Here is an 18,021-nt window from a genome sequence, read left to right on the forward strand (position 1 = left end):
ACTTTTATTTGGCTCCCCATCATGATTGCAACATCATAGAGGAACAGGGAAAAATGTATCAAGACTGGGAGTGAGCTTAAAGGAGCCTACAAATTCTCCCAAACATATATAGCTGCCCTGCCCCCGCCACATTACACAGCACATTACCTTTTTATGTATATCACTTGTATAGATTTAGAGCAAAACTACTTTCAAGCCTAATGCAAATGAGTTCTTGCACTGTGGGGGCCGCATTTCAGCCCTGGGAGCACTGCTCTTGTTGTTCAAGTAGAATGGCTGACAAGTGGTAGGATCATCTCTCACTGCGGAATGATCAGTGCTCCATGAGCTAAAGACCCGCCCCCAGTGCACCAGTTTCCTCCTTTGCATAAAACTTTAACGTTGCTTTTCTTGAAGTAACATAAATAACAAAGGTATGTTGTGTATCACTGTAATGTGCTCTGCAACACAGTAGTAGAAGTTACATATATTTGGGGAAGGTGTTAGCCTCTCTTTAATTTATTAAAAGAGCTGTCCTTTACCAAATTCGGTACGTCAGTGGCTCTGTATGGCAGAATCTATTAGCTGTGCTATAATTGATACCAATATCAGCCATAAATTATATAAAATATACTGAGTTATAGGGGTGACTAACCCCCTATCAATTAACTTTGTCCCCACTACGCACAGTTTTTGGGAAAGTGATTTTATTTACACCTCTTTTCTGCCATTCTTTTTTTTATAGCTTTTTCCACACATGCTTAAATAAAAATGGCACTATGTAGCAATATTGAAATATTTTATTCTTGTATTTAAAGCCTGATACTTCCATCTCCATTTGGCTATCACTTGTGTGTTTGGCTTTCTAAGATTGGGAAATTTGCCAAGTGTTGTATGTCTAGGATCCATCTCATCGGGCTGTAACTGAGTGACCTCCACTGTAGTGAATATTCGTGAATTTCCAAATATAGCCTAACTTTAGTGTGTTAGGGTTTTTTGTAGATAAATGTCCTAGCATCGTGGGCTCTATATACACCTTTTTTTTATTGGAGTCTGCATTCTTTTAATGAAGAGTATCAAAAAAATCAAAAGTCTGTTTGTACTTGTATAGCAGAAATAAAAAGGTCTTGCTGTGGTTCCAATGATCTTAATATGTGCTGTATACAGTTTAGGTTAATGTTATGGCTCCCTCTGCTGGTCACTTTTAGAACAGTAGCCCTATTGCTTTGTATTCTTTCTATGCTTTTTTTTATTTCAAATGTTCTTATTTCTTTTCTGTCTGCGGACTGCAGCTGCCCTTTATCTGAAATTTCCTGTCTTTTCTGTTCCTCTAGCTTTCTGCTTTTCTGCATTGAGGCCTCGATATTGCAATAGCTCTGACCAAGGTGATTATTTTGTTTCTTTAGTACAGTCATATATGAACAGCTATATTGTATATTATGACACCTTAAAATTTTAGTCTCAAGTGTCTTGGAAGAATACACTGAAGACTTATTCATGTAAGTGTAAATGTGGAGATCTATCTTCTCATACACCATGGGTCATCACTAGTGTGAGGTTACCCCACAGAACTAAACCTGAGCTGCAGATACAGCTACATAGTGGTGATTTGTCTGTCATTTAGCTCTTGTAAGGTGTTGACATTGTTTTACTTATGTTAGGTTCACACTAGCGTTACATGTGGAAACCCACCGATGCCATAGACTATAATGAGGTCTACCAGGTTACCCCCGTTTTCCGCCAAAACTGATGTAGAGAAAAGTCTTCTTTGCAGGACTATTTTCTCTGCCAGTTATAAGTGGAATGGAGTCTTGTTCAGAGACTCGAATGCTAGTGTGATCCTCCTATAAGTGAAAATAGGTGATGCCGATAACTTTTTACTTCCTTTCTTCTATCTAACAGATTGTCGGAAATCTGCTGTATTATCGCTACATGAATCCAGCTATCGTGGCTCCAGATGCCTTTGATATCATTGATCTTTCGGCTGGAGGCCAGCTGACCACAGATCAACGTCGTAACCTTGGATCCATCGCTAAGATGCTGCAACATGCGGCCTCCAACAAGATGTTCCTTGGAGACAATGCCCACCTGAGCATAATCAATGAATATCTTGCTCAATCCTACCAGAAATTTAGGTAGATACTAATCTTAAAATAATCCCTTAGACTGAAAAAAAAGCTACCATAGAACATGTCCCACTATGTAAAGGTCTGTTCACATCGCAGAATTTGGAGCTGATTTTGAGGCAGATTCTGAAAAAACAAGCATCCTGCTCGATCTTGCTGCCGATTCCATAGCTGATTCATCTGTCACTAATGAAATCTACAGTGAAAAGCTGAAGAGGCAAAATGGAAGAGCCAGTTAGCCTCAAATTCCTCTTCCATTTTCGCTTTGTGAACATACCCTATGAAGCTTAATATTTTCATAGTATATGATATGGGTTCATAGAACATTTGTAGGGTCCACTGAATCAAATAGTGTTTTCCCTTTGTGAATCCATGTCTCTGTTGAAGAGCTATCCATGTCTTTGTCAATATGCAGATGAATTTTTAAAAGCAATAAGCACGTTGCTGTTTCTCCAGAAAGCTGCAAAGCCCTTGTTGCTCCAAACAGCTCATTTGAGTATTGACAAATATCTTGACAACCTAGGCACTAATTCACAAGGGGAAAAGACTGTTTGATGCAGGTTAACCTAACCAATATACCTACTGGGCGAGGTTGATATGCCAGGTTCTTGGGCTAGGTTGATATACTGGCTTGTGGTGACAGACTCCCTTTTAGGTGGTCCAAAATATTCAACAGCTGTTGGCTGAACATCTCCATACATATACACACTTGGTTTGACCGAAATTCAGATACATATCAGATGGCCAGCCATCCTACTGCAACCTTAGCCTATTGTACATAGTCACATTAAAGGGATGTACAGATTTTTCCGAAATGTCTATCCCAGCAGCTGTTTTCATTATGAGCAGCAGCAGCAGCGCTCTATTGGTGTACTTGTAATAGCGGCAGTTCCTAGTACTGCAGCAGTATCGATTTTGAGAAAGCAGATAACCCCTTTAGGCTAAAGGCTTGCCTTGCCGAATTGCCAAATTTATTATGTGGATTTTGCTGCTAGCCGTGTGGAGAATTCACACAGCAGAAAAGGTTTCCACCGTGTGAACAGACTTAGAGCTTCCTTTTATATTTTCTTTTCCTTTTCAAGCCACTCCTGACTTTCACTCAAAAAAATGCAGCAAATTCTGCTGCAAAAACCACTACGGTTCTGCAACATAGGGCCGTAGCCTAAGTTTCAAGCATAACGACACTATACCAGACTGATAACTTCAGATAAACTCAGTACTTCTGGAATCAATCCAGAAGTGGAAGACATCTCAAGTACATTCTTGAGAGCAAAAATATCAAGTTTCCTGAGATTGTTCCTAAAAGGTTATACAAGTAAAGCAATTGCACTGGCTTATTCTATTATAAACCAAGTATTGCACTGCTTATCTGTACTGCCGCATATCATGACCATTGCTGATAGGTCAGAATTAACCTGCCCGTTCTGCTGACTTAGCTGACAGCCAAAATGAATTGAAATCCAGTGAATGGCTTTCCTGGAAACTAGTAATGATTCCTTGTAAGTTTCTGCCTCATAAGTCACATGTTAATATGTTCAGTATGCGAACCTTTGAATTAGTGTGTTCTGTACATGACAAGGCTTCTGAAGAATGGCGTTGCATTATGTTTGTATATTTCTCATGATTACTATATTCTCTAATTGTTCACAGACGTTTCTTCCAAGCTGCTTGTGAAGTTCCTGAGCCACAGGATAAGTTCAATGTGGATGAATATTCAGATCTGATCACCCTCACCAAACCAATTATCTATATTTCTATAGGAGAAATTGTTAATACACACACAGTAAGTACCTGTGCTTTGTGGGTATAAATACAGCTCAGGCCCATATACTGTCCTGCCTGGCATTGCTGTATCTTTGGCTGTTAATCTTAGTTATGTTATATAATGTCACCCCTGATAATGGAGGAAAAGCTATAGGTGCAATGAAGTCGTCATCCAGGTAGCAGCTTTAACATGTGTAATATTAGACTAAGGCATTACATACACTTCCTTATGAGATATCTGTATTTAGACACTTATAGAAATCTTCCACCATACACAGAGTGCTTCTGGGTCTGTAATATGAATAATACATAGTCCATATCATTGGCAATGCAGTGGATCCTTAGGTCGTGTTTAGACATTATGTTGCAGCACATCCAGAAGGAACCTAATACAGCACACCTGCAAGGGAATTCTACCATTCCCTTTTTTTCCTAAAAATGTTTTTTCATTCAATGTGTTTTACCTATGGAAGTTAGGGTATGTTCACACAGAGATTTTTGCAGGCGGATTTTGATTTGGAATCCGCCTCAAAATCCGCCTGTAAAAATGGTTCCCATTGACTTGAGTGGGAGCCAATCCCTTTTTATCCCCCGCTAGCTAGTAGCAGAAAAAAGAAGCGACATAACCTATCTTGCCGTGTATTCTGCGCACACTCCTGTTTAGGCCTAAAGAGGAGCGGGATGCTGCTACGGAATGCCGATGCTGCATTGCCATCCCCTTGCGGCTTGCTGCACGGAAAGTTCACAAGGCGGAAGCGGTTTCTGCCACCTTTTCTGCTGTGTGAACATACTCTTATAGGGGACAAAAACATCCCAGTGTGAAAAGGAAATTTAAAGCATCACCATCAAGTAATGTTTTATAAATGTTACAAGAATATTTTATTCAATGTTCATTAGATTTAAAGCATACAGTACACTAAATATACAGCAAGATACAGACACATGACTTAACTGACGCTAGGTTCACACCTGCGTTCTGGTCTCCGTTCTGTGGTTTCCGTATTCTGCATGCCAGAAGACGGAAAGCACAGACCGGGTCCGGCCTTGAGCGGCGGTGAGCGTTTTATGCTCTCCGCCGCGAAACCGGATTTTTTAATCTGGGCACAGAGTACTGCATGTCCGACTCTGTGTCCGGATTGAAAAACCCGGTTTCGTGGCGGAGAGCGCAAAACGTTCACTGCCGCTCACGGCCGGACAGCTTTCTCACCCATTCAAATGAATGGGTGAGTGAGACTCCTGCAGGTTTCCGTCTCCTGCTCTGTTTTATGCAGGAAACGGAATCCTGCAGAATGGACACCTGGGCGCAGATGTGAACGAGCCCTAAGCCTAAAAGCATTGTCCAACTCCTCTATATACTGCTATAATGTAGCAATGTTTTGGACTAAAAAAAAAATTACTCCTTCGAGCACATACTTGCCACCTTGCAATCACTGCTGCAGTGCTGTTGTCGTCAGAAGCTCTGGTTGAGGACAGGTCACCGCCACAGCCAGTCACAGGTGCCTCTATGACCTTTTACTCATTGACGTCACTAATGAAATGCCATTTGTGTAGCGTTCTCTGATCGGCTGCAATGGTAATCTGTCCTCAGAGAGAAAGTGAGAATGGGCCAACACGGTGGCTCTGTGGTTAGCACTGCAGCCTTGCAGTGCTTAAGTCCTGGGTTCAAATCCCGCCAGAAACAACATCTGCAAGGAGTTTGTATGTTCTCTCCGTGTTTGCGTGGATTTCCTCCCACTCTACAAAGACATGAGAGGAAAAAAATGTACATTGTAATCCCTATATGGGGCTCACAATCTACATAAAAAAAAAACAAAAAGAAAAACACAGAAAGTAAGAAGAAAACGGCACTGCCAGGCAGCCATTGCCATTTTATTTTGTCTGACACATTGCTTTAAGGGATCGCTCAGCACCAAAACAATATGAGATTTTCTCATGTGCTATGAGTAAACGTACAGGAATAATAACAAGGTTTTTCGTATTACAGCTGCTGCTAGACCACCAGGATGCAATAGCACCAGAGCACAATGATCCCATCCATGAGCTCTTGGATGATCTCGGCGAGGTTCCTACTATTGAGTCTCTTATAGGTAAGACATTGCTGTTAATTTGCTTAAAAAAAAAAGATATAATTTGTGTGGTGAAAAGTTTTATCATGCCAAGGCTGAGATAGTTTCCCTGATGGTCAGCTAATCAATGCAGATCTAGGTCCTAAAAGGGAGTATAAGGCTGGGGCACCACATGGCGTAATCGTGTTAGAAAAAAACGCAACGTTTGATAGTCAAAACAAAGTGGATGGTATTCTGGCTAATCCCATCCCTACTTGTGTTAAAATCCACGCAGCGGAAATGCAGAATGTTAGTTGTACGTACGGAAACGCCTGTGTTTTCCCCATAGGTATAATTGAAGCGGAAAGTCCTCAGAGGAAGACTTTGCAAACTTTCTGTGAAAAGCACTGCAGGTAGATGCCACATGGGGCCTTAGCCTAATACAGGAATTTTCTGCATCCTCCTTAGCACCTTCTTGATGTCTATATGCTCTAATGGGACATAAAGAAAAAGGTTACATTGATGAGATCCCCTTAAGGCTGGGGCCCCATGTGGCGAATACGGAATAAAATTCTCCGTATCACATTACCTGCAAGACTTTATAAAAATACAAACTTGTGTTTTGGGTTATGTCATATGAATCTTCTATTTTTATATGACACAAAAAGCAAGTTTGTACGTTTTATGATGTCCGAGGTATAACTGTTTGACGTGACCCTCCCCTCATTTTCACTGTACTCCTGTGCACAGTAACATTCAGTGAGATGCGGGAACAGCTCTTAATGCAGAAGCAAGGTAAAAAGTGAAAAAATGCAGGATTTCACAGAAAGGAGAGAAAATTTGATAATAAAGTATATTGCAAAATGTATTAATGACACAAATAATGCCAGAAAATCAAAAGTTGTCCAAAAGTTTAGTTACATTTTAATGTAATTATATCTCACTTGTAAAAATGTGCAGACTATTTAGGTGCTATGTAAGGTATAATGAGAATTAGAGACGGTTTTCAACCCCTATAATTTTTTTTACAAACCTATTACAATATAAGAAAATAACAAAAGAATCAATACCCGCCTTACAATCATACACAGCTGCCCTACAGATGCTTCTGTGGTCCCATGCCAGTACATGCAGTGACATGGTGTGTCAGCACCACTGATGTCCCCTCCACAGCCAGCGACATGACATCAACAGAGACTGGCAGGTGACCAGGGAAGTGTTGGCGGTAGAGTGGCAGGGGATCAGTAATGGGAGTATAGCTCTTTTTCTTATTTTTTGTCATTGGTACATGTACCTTACATTTCAAATTCTATAACTAGATTAAGTTTATAGCAAATGTCAAAGCACTATAAATACAGGCACCATTGTAAACTATAGGTGGTTTTCTCTGGGTGTGTCCAAGGGCATTTCCAAAGGAATATATACGAAAAGAACTCATGCAAATGGATACCAAGGAAAGGACTTCTGTTTGCATTCATACATTGACTTCAGTGTTTAAAGAAAAGTATTTGTCTTGGTCCTTTCTTTGCAGGACAGAAAAGTGTGGCACAGTACCCCTTTTGCACTGCAAAAAAAATGGACCTAAACCTACTTTTTCTCTACATTGAAGTCTGTGTAAAATCGGATGCAAGAGTTTGCCCTTTCCTTTGCATCTGGTCACTTTTGTGGGTGCATGAAATGTATAATAAAAGTGGGTGATGAGAACTTAACATAATGGTTTTATTCTCATTGTCTTCAGGTGAGGGACCTGGATCTTCACCAGATTCAAGCAAGGAGTCTCTAGCAAAGACCGAAGTCTCCTTGACACTCACTAACAAGTTTGAAGTCATTGGAGATGAGAATGCAGAAAAAGATGCAAAGACCATCTTGCTAAAGTAAGACTTCCAGTTGTGGGGATTTTGGTACAGCTGGGAATTATTTTCTTGTTTCCTATGTGGAGAAAGAAATGGATTATTGTTTATCATAAATGAAACCTTCTGGAGTACCCAGATGCAGGGGTTACAATGAATCAAGTGTGTCCGGCACATGTGTTCAGCAGTTACCATCTCCGTTTCTGTGTAATGCGGCCTAGTTCATAATTCTTGACATTATTTTACTTTCTAGTACAAAGCGACTGATAGTAGATGTCATTCGGTTCCAACCCGGAGAGACCTTGACAGAGATTTTGGAAACTCCTGCTACTCCAGAACAGGTGAACTGTTATTGCTTTTTATTGCTGTACTGTACGGACACAAGATGATGTAGTTCACTGATGACCTTCATGTCTTCATTATTACAATATTGTTTGTATATATGGTATAGTTTGCTTTGTGTTCTGGTGTAAGTCAGTCATTTCTGGTTTATTCAGCTATCTGTTGCCCGTTTTGTTCCAGGAAGCAGATCATCAGAGAGCCATGCAGAGGCGAGCCATCAGAGATGCCAAGACTCCAGACAAAATGAAAAAGGCCACAACCTTGGACAACAATTTTACTCTTCAGGAGAAGAAAGAGAAGATACAGATTGGGCTTAAAAAGCTGGCAGAGCTTGGCATGGTGAAACCAGAGAGGCGGTATCAGGATCTCATCAATGATATTGCCAAGGTAAACTTAGACAACCTGAATCCAGGTATACTATTGAAGCTATAGGGTATATATACAGTAGTATTACGTATCATTCATTTTCATGAATTGCTATCCATATAGTATATGGAGGGGTCTGCTTCACTAGAATTACAGCCAATGTTTGCAGCAGATCTCTTCTCTGGCTGATAGAATTAGTTCCTAAGTGGGTATCACCATCTGTGACCTAATAGGGCATATGTAAAGGGGGCCTCTTAATAAGACAAACCCCTTTAGTTCAAACCATGTATTTTTGTTTATTCACCATAAAATTGCCAATGGCAATTACCTTACCAGTATACTACCATTACAATAGACATGGTGTGCACACTATTGGGTTGCATTGCACTGTCATTTAGAATTGTGGTATGATGTTATTCTTTATCAATGGACTCTTCCATTTAGAAGACTCAGTTTGATATACGCCGTAAATATTAATTAATAGTTAGGTGGGGAAAGGGGTTCACTGCTGAGTATCCTTATCTCTTTCCCATGGTGGAGAGAGAACGTCTCTCTTCCTGGAGGACTTGTCCTGTACTACATTATATAGACAACCTATTGACTTGAAATGACACAATGTATTCCTTTATCTATTCTGTGGTGGTGTTACAGAGAAAGCGAACATTTACTTTATTGCTGCTGGTTCTCTGGTGAGGTTCACACTGCGCCTGGATTCGATTCAAGAATTCCGTCCCCGAATCCGCTTAAAAGAATGCAAAGAGTAAAGTCCTTCAAGCAGGCTGTTTCTCTGCATTTTTGGAGCAGAAACCTGGCTGACCCCATTATAGTTTATGGGGTCTGGGGGTTTCCACTGGTGGACCTGAAGAATAGAAACCCACGCGCAGGTGTGAACCTAGCTTAGCAATCACTTTACTGTTAAAGGAGCTGTCTAACAAGGAGGGGTTGTTCAAAGCAGAGAACCCCCTTTATCCATTGTCAAAGTGGATAAGGTTGCTTTGTGTTTTGGAATCCTAGATTATTTTTTCTTTGTAGGATATCCGTAACCAAAGGCGATATCGGCAGAGAAGAAAAGCAGAATTGGTGAAGCTACAACAGACACATGCTGCTCTCAGCTCAAAGGCCCACTTTTATGAAGAACAAGTAGATTACTACAAAAACTACACCAAAACTTGCCTGGACAACCTTGCAAGCAAGGGCAAGTAAGTAGAAGAAATGTGCAAACGCAGTGGCGATCATCCAGCTAATGGACAATGGCTTGTTTGTCAGCTGATTGTGCCATTTATTGAGCACAATCTATCCTTGTCGGCAGCACATTGTCCAGGGTTGGCATCAGTCCAGCTGGAACGGGAGGAACAATCAGACTAGTTTTTATAGTTTATTGGCTCAATTAAGTAGTTTCAAAATTAAGTAAAACTCTATTTTTGCCAGCAGGGCTGTGGAGTTGAAGCTGTAAGGTTGGCGTTTAGGCCAATTATAGGTGTAGTCAGAGTTGGCAAATAGTTTCCAACTACGGTTTAAAAAATAAAAAAAATATTATTTTGATCTTTATTATACAGTTATTGATATTGTATAATTAATTAGATACATAGTTTGTTGCATACTTACTTTAATAGGAATTCAGTCACTAACTTTTTACTTCTTGAATCTTTATTGTTTCTGACTGACCATGACTGTCAGCCATTTCTGAAGGAGTTAGAATCAAACTGTTAAGGAGTTGGGGTTGTTTGGCCTGTTGACTCCACATCCGTGTTTGCCAGTTGTCAAGCCTTTCTGATATGCCGATCGAATGTTAAGTATTTCTGCTCATTCTCACCCCCTAGTGCACAGTGAAAGGGTTTAATAAATGTTTTTCATCCTTTTTAATCCCAGACTGTCTAAGAAACCGGGACAAGTAAAGAAAAGTAAGAAGATATCTCTCAAATACTCAGCAGCCAGGCTCCACGAAAAAGGCGTGCTATTGGAGATTGAAGATTTACAAGTCAATCAGTATGTATCACTGTCTCTAACATGTTTTTGGATATCTTGCATTTACACCCTGTAACCAGGTTTTAGGGTTGAAGAATGACGTTAGCCTCTGTCTTCTCTTGCAATGTATTGCTATAAATCTTGCACGTTATATACTTGGTTCACTGTAGTCCCCAAACACCTAGTGATCAAGATATTTACAGCATTTTCTCACAAATCGTTTTGTTTGTGGTCTGACTCATGAGCCATCTAGTTTATTGGTGACTAGTGATGAGCGTATTTGGTCAAAAACCTCTCACAACATATCCCTACCCATATGTTCCTTCCTAGACAAAAGTGAAAAAGTTGTCTGTCAGTATAATTTTTTTTTAGCTTTATTAAAGGGACAGAATGGGTTAAAAGAAAAAGGATTACCTTACCAATTGACTTCCACTGCTGTTTTGATTCTGACCATGTCACTGCTGGACTGTACTTGCTGATCCAGTCTCCACACCTCCTTGATATGCCTACTTAGCCAATCACTAGCCACAAAGGTGGCCCTCCTCCCGCCTCAGCTTATGTTTAGCTAAGTGGGCATATCCATGTTGGGATGGTACCAGGAAGTAGAGACCAGTGGGGACCCAGTAATCATTAGGATTCCAGCGGCAAGGATTTGGTAAGATGAGTGATGCTTATGTATTTTTAACCTGTTGTCTCTTATATTAAAAAAAAAAAAAAAAAAAAAAAAAAAAAAAAAAATGATCCCGCTGGACAACCCCTTAAAATTAGCGCTAACTCACTATTCCCATTTTTTTTCATGGATTGCAGAAATGTTTACTTAGAATGGTTTCTGTACATGAAATGTTACTGCACTTCCACAAAATTCTAGATTATGGGCCCTATAAATTGCAAAACAATTCTTTCCTGTATGCTTGCTTGTTCCCTTTATGTAGCTGACCAGCAATCACAGTTTTGCTTCCATAGCTCTTCAAGACACCTACCTGTGTTATGTAAGGCTTGCCCAACATTTACACCCAACCCTTGAGCAACACCCTTCCCCTTTAGCCCACAGCTGCTTCCCCAGGTTATTGCATCACTGTACACATTTCTGCATTGCAGGCCTTATTTTGTGCTGTATTCAGATTGTTCTTCAGAAGTATATATACTGTATTGTGCCTGTAGTACACTAAACAAAAAATGTCGTCCTTCTGAATCCCAGACAGTGAAAATGTTATTGCCATTAATCATGTCCAGGTACAGACATAGACTTTTATAAACCAGACTTTCAATGTAAGATGACAACATTCCACCTGTCACTTTGAGATTTAAGCAGGTTTCTGTCACGAGGGGCTTGTCTACATGTAATGGAATTTCCTGGATGTTTGATGCCTTTTAAGTATGCCGCATCATTCTGTTGCCACTTTTTTTTCTCTTTTAAACATACCTGTAATTTCAGGTGAATTTTCAGGGGCAGGGGCTACTATGGATTACTATATTGTGTGGAGAGGCCACTGTGGCTCATTATTCTGTATAGCGTTGCGTTTTTGCACAAAAAAATGCAGGCAGTTTTCTTGTAAAATTGCATGCACTTATCTGCAAATAAGCACCATGTGAACAAAGCTTTACATGGAAATGAAAGTACCAGCGACCTAGGACTAGATGCAGCTATAGCTGTAGCTGCATCCAGATACATTGTGTGTCACCATCCTAAGGGTGTTGCCATACGGTGCTCCTGACAGCATACATACACCACTAATCGGGGGCTGTACGTATACTTTATTGCTTCTAATGGGAAGGTGCAGGTGCGTCGTAGAAAATCGCAGTAAATATATGCATCCAGAGGCATCTTGTGGCAGTAGTTCCGTGTTATGCTTTGTGGTATATGACTATAGTATAGGGGTCGTCAGCCTTACAATTATTTTGTGGCGCTCAAAGTAGCTAATCTTTGATTTTTTTTTTTTTTTTTTTTTTAAATTTTTTTACCTACTCTTGGGTTGTTATGAGACTTCTAGTCTGTATTTTTACCAGTTTTCCTTCTTTGCAAGTTTGTCTCTAATAGTCAGGTCTCTCTGAGCTGGTAGGGGGAGACCAGCTGGTACAATATCCCTTATACAGTGTACACAGAGAAAATGAGCCTCTGCTCCTCTAGCTCTGTCTTACATGCACAAAGAGAAGCAGCATCAGTATGGAAGACCTTATAGAGTACTACTGACTACTGATCAATTGGGGGAGCAGCTATAGGAGGCACAGTGTTAGCAGATACTACTGGGCCCTGGTTGCTATAGGTTCCTCTGCCATGTAAATTATGCCACTATTCTAAATGAAACAACGTAAAGAGAGGCCCCATAACAGATTTTGGATTGGGGCCCAGGAACTTCAAATTGCATCTATTCTGACCACTGTAGCTGTGAATCCTACTTTGGGGGTGAGGGACGACACTCACTAGAACCTTCTTGTGTGTGTTTGTCTGTGTGCCTCTGTCTCCTTCCAGCAGCTCACTCTACTTGTACCTTCCCACTACATACACTTCTATAGGCAAAATATAGATAAAAGAAGAGGCCCGATGGCGCACACCTTAGGACACAACAGCGAATGTAGAGTGTTTATTGGTTTGGATAACTCGTTTCGAGGATATACCCCTTTGTCAGATCCACAGGAATGCTGATGATCTAGTGCTTAAATGTGCTCTCTCTTATGCAACAGTGTGCAATGAGTGGCATACACAGACCATGAAATGGCAGATTGTTGAATCTGCCGTTTCATGGTCTGTGTATGCCACTCAATGCACACTGTTGCATAAGAGAGAGCACATTTAAGCACTAGATCATCAGCATCCTGTGGATCTGACGAAGGGGTATATCCCCAAAACGCGTTATCCGAACCAATAACAATTCTACATTCGCTGTTGTGTCCTAAGGTGTGCCCCATCGGGCCTCTTCTTTTATCTATATTATAGCTCCACACCGACTCCACGGCCGTTCCAGCCAGTCAGTCAACCTAGGTGTGCTGCCAATTTTTCTACACCATTGAGGTTAATCGTTATACAACTTTGATATTCAACTGATGGGCATGGGATCTTTATATGCTCTGAATTGTTACTCTTGAACCTAAGGAGAGCGCATTAGCCTGGAGTTTTTTTCTCTTCTTTGTATATCTGTAGGCAAAATGTAACTTATTCCTCACTCCTCCTGATCTCTCAATTCAGATTGAGTGTGTACTTGAGAAAGGATGAAGAGAGGAGCCTGATATGTGGAGGCATAGAATATATATGATATAGTTTGTTATATTTGCTAAACGCTCATCTTTTATCTGCAGGTTTAAAAATGTCATCTTTGAGATCACTCCTACGGAAGAGGTTGGAGACTTTGAAGTGAAAGCCAAGTTTATGGGCGTTTCAATGGAAACCTTTATGCTGCATTACCAGGTAATGTGTGAATTGTACATAATATAGATAACAAATCCACCATTTTCAATCTAATAATAACCTAAGTCAGTACAGCACTTTGAGTTTTTCATGTGAGAACCTTAGAGGGGTTTCATTTCCACATTATTAGCTGATTCGTCCCTATATTTCAAGTGCCTGAAGGGTTGATGGAACTTTTACAGATATGATTGTGTTGTTTTTGGGCAGTGCTGTCATGTACTGTACTTTTTTGCATATTGACCACTGCAATTATTTATCATGACATTCCAAAAACGGTAATTTGAGGTGCACACACATTCATTTAAAATGAATGAAAATGCTGTCCCTCTGGATTGTGAAGGTCAATGAGATCCTGCATATGGAAAATCTCACCTCTTTCCTGCATGGCACGACTGAATCCTGAGTTCCAAGGCTCTGTGGAGTATCGGACACTCCTGGGTTATGGACCTCCCTCCTAGACCTGTGAGGTGTACTCTGCTCGTGGTTGCCGCGGGCAGGTGCATCCTTGCTCCCACTGTATTGTTGCCTTATGCTCCCCCGTATCAGACTTGTGGTCCTCCATGTGTGGACCCCCCTAGTTGGTTTGTCTTTTTGTCTGTACCCTATCCGCACCCTTCTCCAAAGTGCCCTCCCTGTCCTCTATCCCCCATGTTGTTGTGGGGGGGTTCTTTTTCTGGTGCCCCTCCTTCTCTTCTTCCTACCTACTCTCCCTTCTTCTCCTTCCCCTCTGCCCTTTTGCTCCTACCACGGCTGGATCTTCCCAGTATTCCCTGGTGGTTTGGTGGTGGTGTTATTTTTATTATTATTGGTATGTTTTGTTCATACTTGTGTTTTTTTTCTTTTTGTGTTTATTGGTCTATTTCAGACCTTGTTGTATTTAGAAAATTTGCAATAAAACTTTGAATTGAGAAAAATAAAATGAATGAAAATGGATAATATCAGCCATAATGAATGTTTTACTGTTGATATTTAACAACCATTGTAGTCAACTGGAAAGAAATCGGCTATGTTTGAGTTTTTCCAATTAATCACAGAAAAGTCCTTTCATATGTAATTGAAAAGCAATAAAGATATAGAAACATATGCAAAAAATGAGGTTGTACAAACCACGATTGCCCAAAACATTTTATGTATAAAATAATAATGACAATAAAAAAACCCCCAAAACTTAAAAACACAAGTATAAATACCACCCCCAGCCTTTGTATGGTCTCACAGATAGGACAACAAATCCTCTTTTCTGAAAGTTTGTTCGTCCTTCAGGTATCATTGAACATATATGGCTAGTTTGGCCACTGTAGACTAAAATGTGTATGGCTGCGCCTGTAGAATAAGCATTTGTTCAATGGTTGTTCCACTTTTTAATAATCTAGTAAAAGTATTCAGCAAGCAGTGTCATTACTGAAGACTGTCACACATCATGGGGCCCTGTTTCTTGTTACCAGCAGGTTTGGAGCCCAGTTAGCCTTTACATTTTCCATGAGGGGAGGGGAAAAACATCCAATGTCAAACAATCTGCAGAAATCTAAAATCCCCAGCATCATGCTAGATAGAGCTCACCCATCTGCATGCAAGATGATGTAGGCCACATGCTGACATTTGTAATGCATCCTTATTATGGCCGCAGTTTCCATCCTGACTATGGGTCTGACCCAAACTGACATCATCACAGGACTCGATAGTGCTGTAGTCTGGTCATTAAACTAATGGTATTAGTGGTATTGTTTGATGACCACTCCCCGTTTATTTATATAGGTTTAGGGTCCATGCACATGGAGTAAAGTGGCGCTGATTCTGGCACGATAACTCGCGTAAGAATCAGCGCTGAAAAACAGACTCCCATTGAGTTCAATGGGTTCCATTTACTGCGCGGAACACATTGAAATCAATGGGTAAAAAAGCCTCCCATTGATTTCAATGTGTACCGTGTGGAAAACGGAACCCATTGAAGTCAATGGGAGGGGTTTTTTTCAACGCTGATTCTTACGCAAATTATCGTGCCAGAATCAGCGCCACTTTACTCCGTGTGCATAGACCCTTAGGGTAACCCCTCTCCTCTCACCTTACCCTTTGTTGCCAGTCTGGCTCCTGTGCCACAAGACCACAATGTACAACATAAAAATGAATTTTTCCTTTTTCTTGCTTCTACTAGGATCTTCTCCAGCTACAATATGAAGGTGTTGCAGTCATGAAGATGTTTGATCGAGCAAAAGTCAACGTAAACCTTCTTATCTTCCTTCTGAACAAGAAATTCTACGGGAAGTAAAAGCAGAAGAGCCTCTGCATGTGAGGCGCAAGCTATGAAAGGACCTTTTCTGCCTCCGTCACCACAAATGCTGGTTGCAATTTACTTAAAATGCTTTTCTACATATACAAGGTCATGTGCCCAAACTCTGCAAGTACTGTATCTCGCTGTCTGATGCTTACCGTAAGAAAAGCAACACATGGCTGCAGTGCTTCTACATCATGTTACATAGGAGGTTAGCATGGGGTATATTAAAGAAAAACAAAAAAACCCTTTAGCATATGATATAAGTGGTCTCACAGACCTGCACTAACTGCATTTATAAATACGTATATTAGAAAGTTTTTTTAAATATTTTTTTTTTTATTTTTTTGTGTAGATTAAAAATGATCTTTATAGATTATATTCCATATTATTTGACAAGTTTTAAAATGCAAATTATGTTTCTATTTAACAGTGCAGGCACTTTTTTTTTTTTTGCTTTTATTGGTATGTTGTGTGCAGAGATCCGAACTGAATCATGACATAGCTTATTTATGAGAAATGATCTGCTTCTCCTTACTGTAGGGTTCTGTGCAGTCTGCTTCACGGCTACTGTCAGTATTGACTCAATGGCTTGCTTGTATTCGGCTCAATGACACGTGGTGTGATCAAGTATCATGGCCCTCGGAGCTGAGGATGTGATTGGAAATCCAACTCTAATAAAGGAGCCATTGTAAATGAAAGCCATTCACAGCAAGTGGCTGTTAGGAAGACATATTGCTAAACTGGAACGAAACGCCAGCCTTGTTTTCCTTTATTGTCAGAAAGTCCAACCCGTTCCTTCCATTTTCGTGAAGAAATTTTGCCTTAAATTTTGCAACATTTTGGAACATTTATTATAAAATTTCGGCTTGCGATTTTTTTGTTACTCAGGAAAGGAAAATTAAGTAGAACCTAAAGTAAAGTTTATAGAAAAGCCAAGAAGCAATAAGGATAGCTGAAGTCTAAAAACAAAATGCTACTTAGAAAATGTTACGACAAACTCTTAACATTTCGAGTTTGGAGTCTTGAGTACATATAATAAACACTATTTGAGGTTCCTATCTGCAGACTTTACGCACGTGTCTCCCTGTTTGGGTAGACGCTTGATTTAGAATTGTAAATTCCTACACCTAGACATTTTTAAAGAAAAAGGAGATGAGTTTTTATATTAATAGAGATGTGTATTGATTTATAAATTGGTATGACAAAGCGACTCTGTTCACATCTGCCGAGGTGAGATGAGTTAGTGGCGTATATGGAGCTTATTTAACATGTTTATAATATTACAGTATATGGCGGGACATCATCTCAGAGGGTTGTAGCAGCGGTCATTGCAAGGCTTATACTGTTAGGCAATGCAATGCTGGATTTGCTCTTATTAAGTTTAGGATTGCTTGCTTTACTGGCTTCTAGCATTTAGGGAAATCAGATTGTACGTGCCTAGATTTCCATGGATTATGGTAATATGGGAAGGACAGGCAGAGTAGTTAGATCACTAGCACAGATCCCATTCCTGATATTAGGGTTTCAGGGCTCACACTGTATTAAAGCACAACTAAACTTTCAACCAACTTTTTATAGAAATAAGTATTGTATACTTCGCTCACAATTTTTGGCTCTTTGATGTGAAATCCTGTGTTAGGAGAAAGGAGCCAAAATGAGTTAATGAAGTATATTACAATGTTTATTAATGACACAAACGCTGCCAGAAAAATCACAAGTTAATGAAAAGTTTAGACACACTTTAAGCAGATGTCAATCTTGCGTCTTTATTTATTGCTGGAAACACATATAGAATCTACACAAGTACATTGATTTATCTTCTATATCAATACCTTCAGTGTTGTGCCTTTTGGTAAATGGGGCGGCCTGCCTGTATCCGGATTTTGATTTGCTGAATAAAAAGATCATT

The 18,021-nt window shown here is 40.1% G+C and overlaps 1 protein-coding gene across 1 annotated transcript in view; it reads left to right on the top strand.

Annotated features, from left to right (window-relative positions):
• The window catches only part of IQGAP1 (IQ motif containing GTPase activating protein 1), a 111,102-nt gene extending 93,081 nt beyond the window's left edge, over window positions 1-18,021 (top strand). Inside the window, exons 29-38 of the mRNA XM_075273360.1 lie at window positions 1,882-2,114; window positions 3,756-3,888; window positions 5,854-5,956; window positions 7,653-7,788; window positions 8,018-8,105; window positions 8,287-8,493; window positions 9,505-9,671; window positions 10,342-10,458; window positions 13,732-13,840; window positions 15,993-18,021. Coding sequence (XP_075129461.1) covers window positions 1,882-2,114; window positions 3,756-3,888; window positions 5,854-5,956; window positions 7,653-7,788; window positions 8,018-8,105; window positions 8,287-8,493; window positions 9,505-9,671; window positions 10,342-10,458; window positions 13,732-13,840; window positions 15,993-16,106 — 1,407 coding nt within the window. The 3' untranslated portion in view covers window positions 16,107-18,021. The remainder of the gene's footprint in view (window positions 1-1,881; window positions 2,115-3,755; window positions 3,889-5,853; window positions 5,957-7,652; window positions 7,789-8,017; window positions 8,106-8,286; window positions 8,494-9,504; window positions 9,672-10,341; window positions 10,459-13,731; window positions 13,841-15,992) is intronic.

The sequence above is a fragment of the Leptodactylus fuscus genome, chromosome 5 (genome assembly GCF_031893055.1).
Source record: "Leptodactylus fuscus isolate aLepFus1 chromosome 5, aLepFus1.hap2, whole genome shotgun sequence".
Lineage (NCBI taxonomy): Eukaryota > Metazoa > Chordata > Amphibia > Anura > Leptodactylidae > Leptodactylus > Leptodactylus fuscus.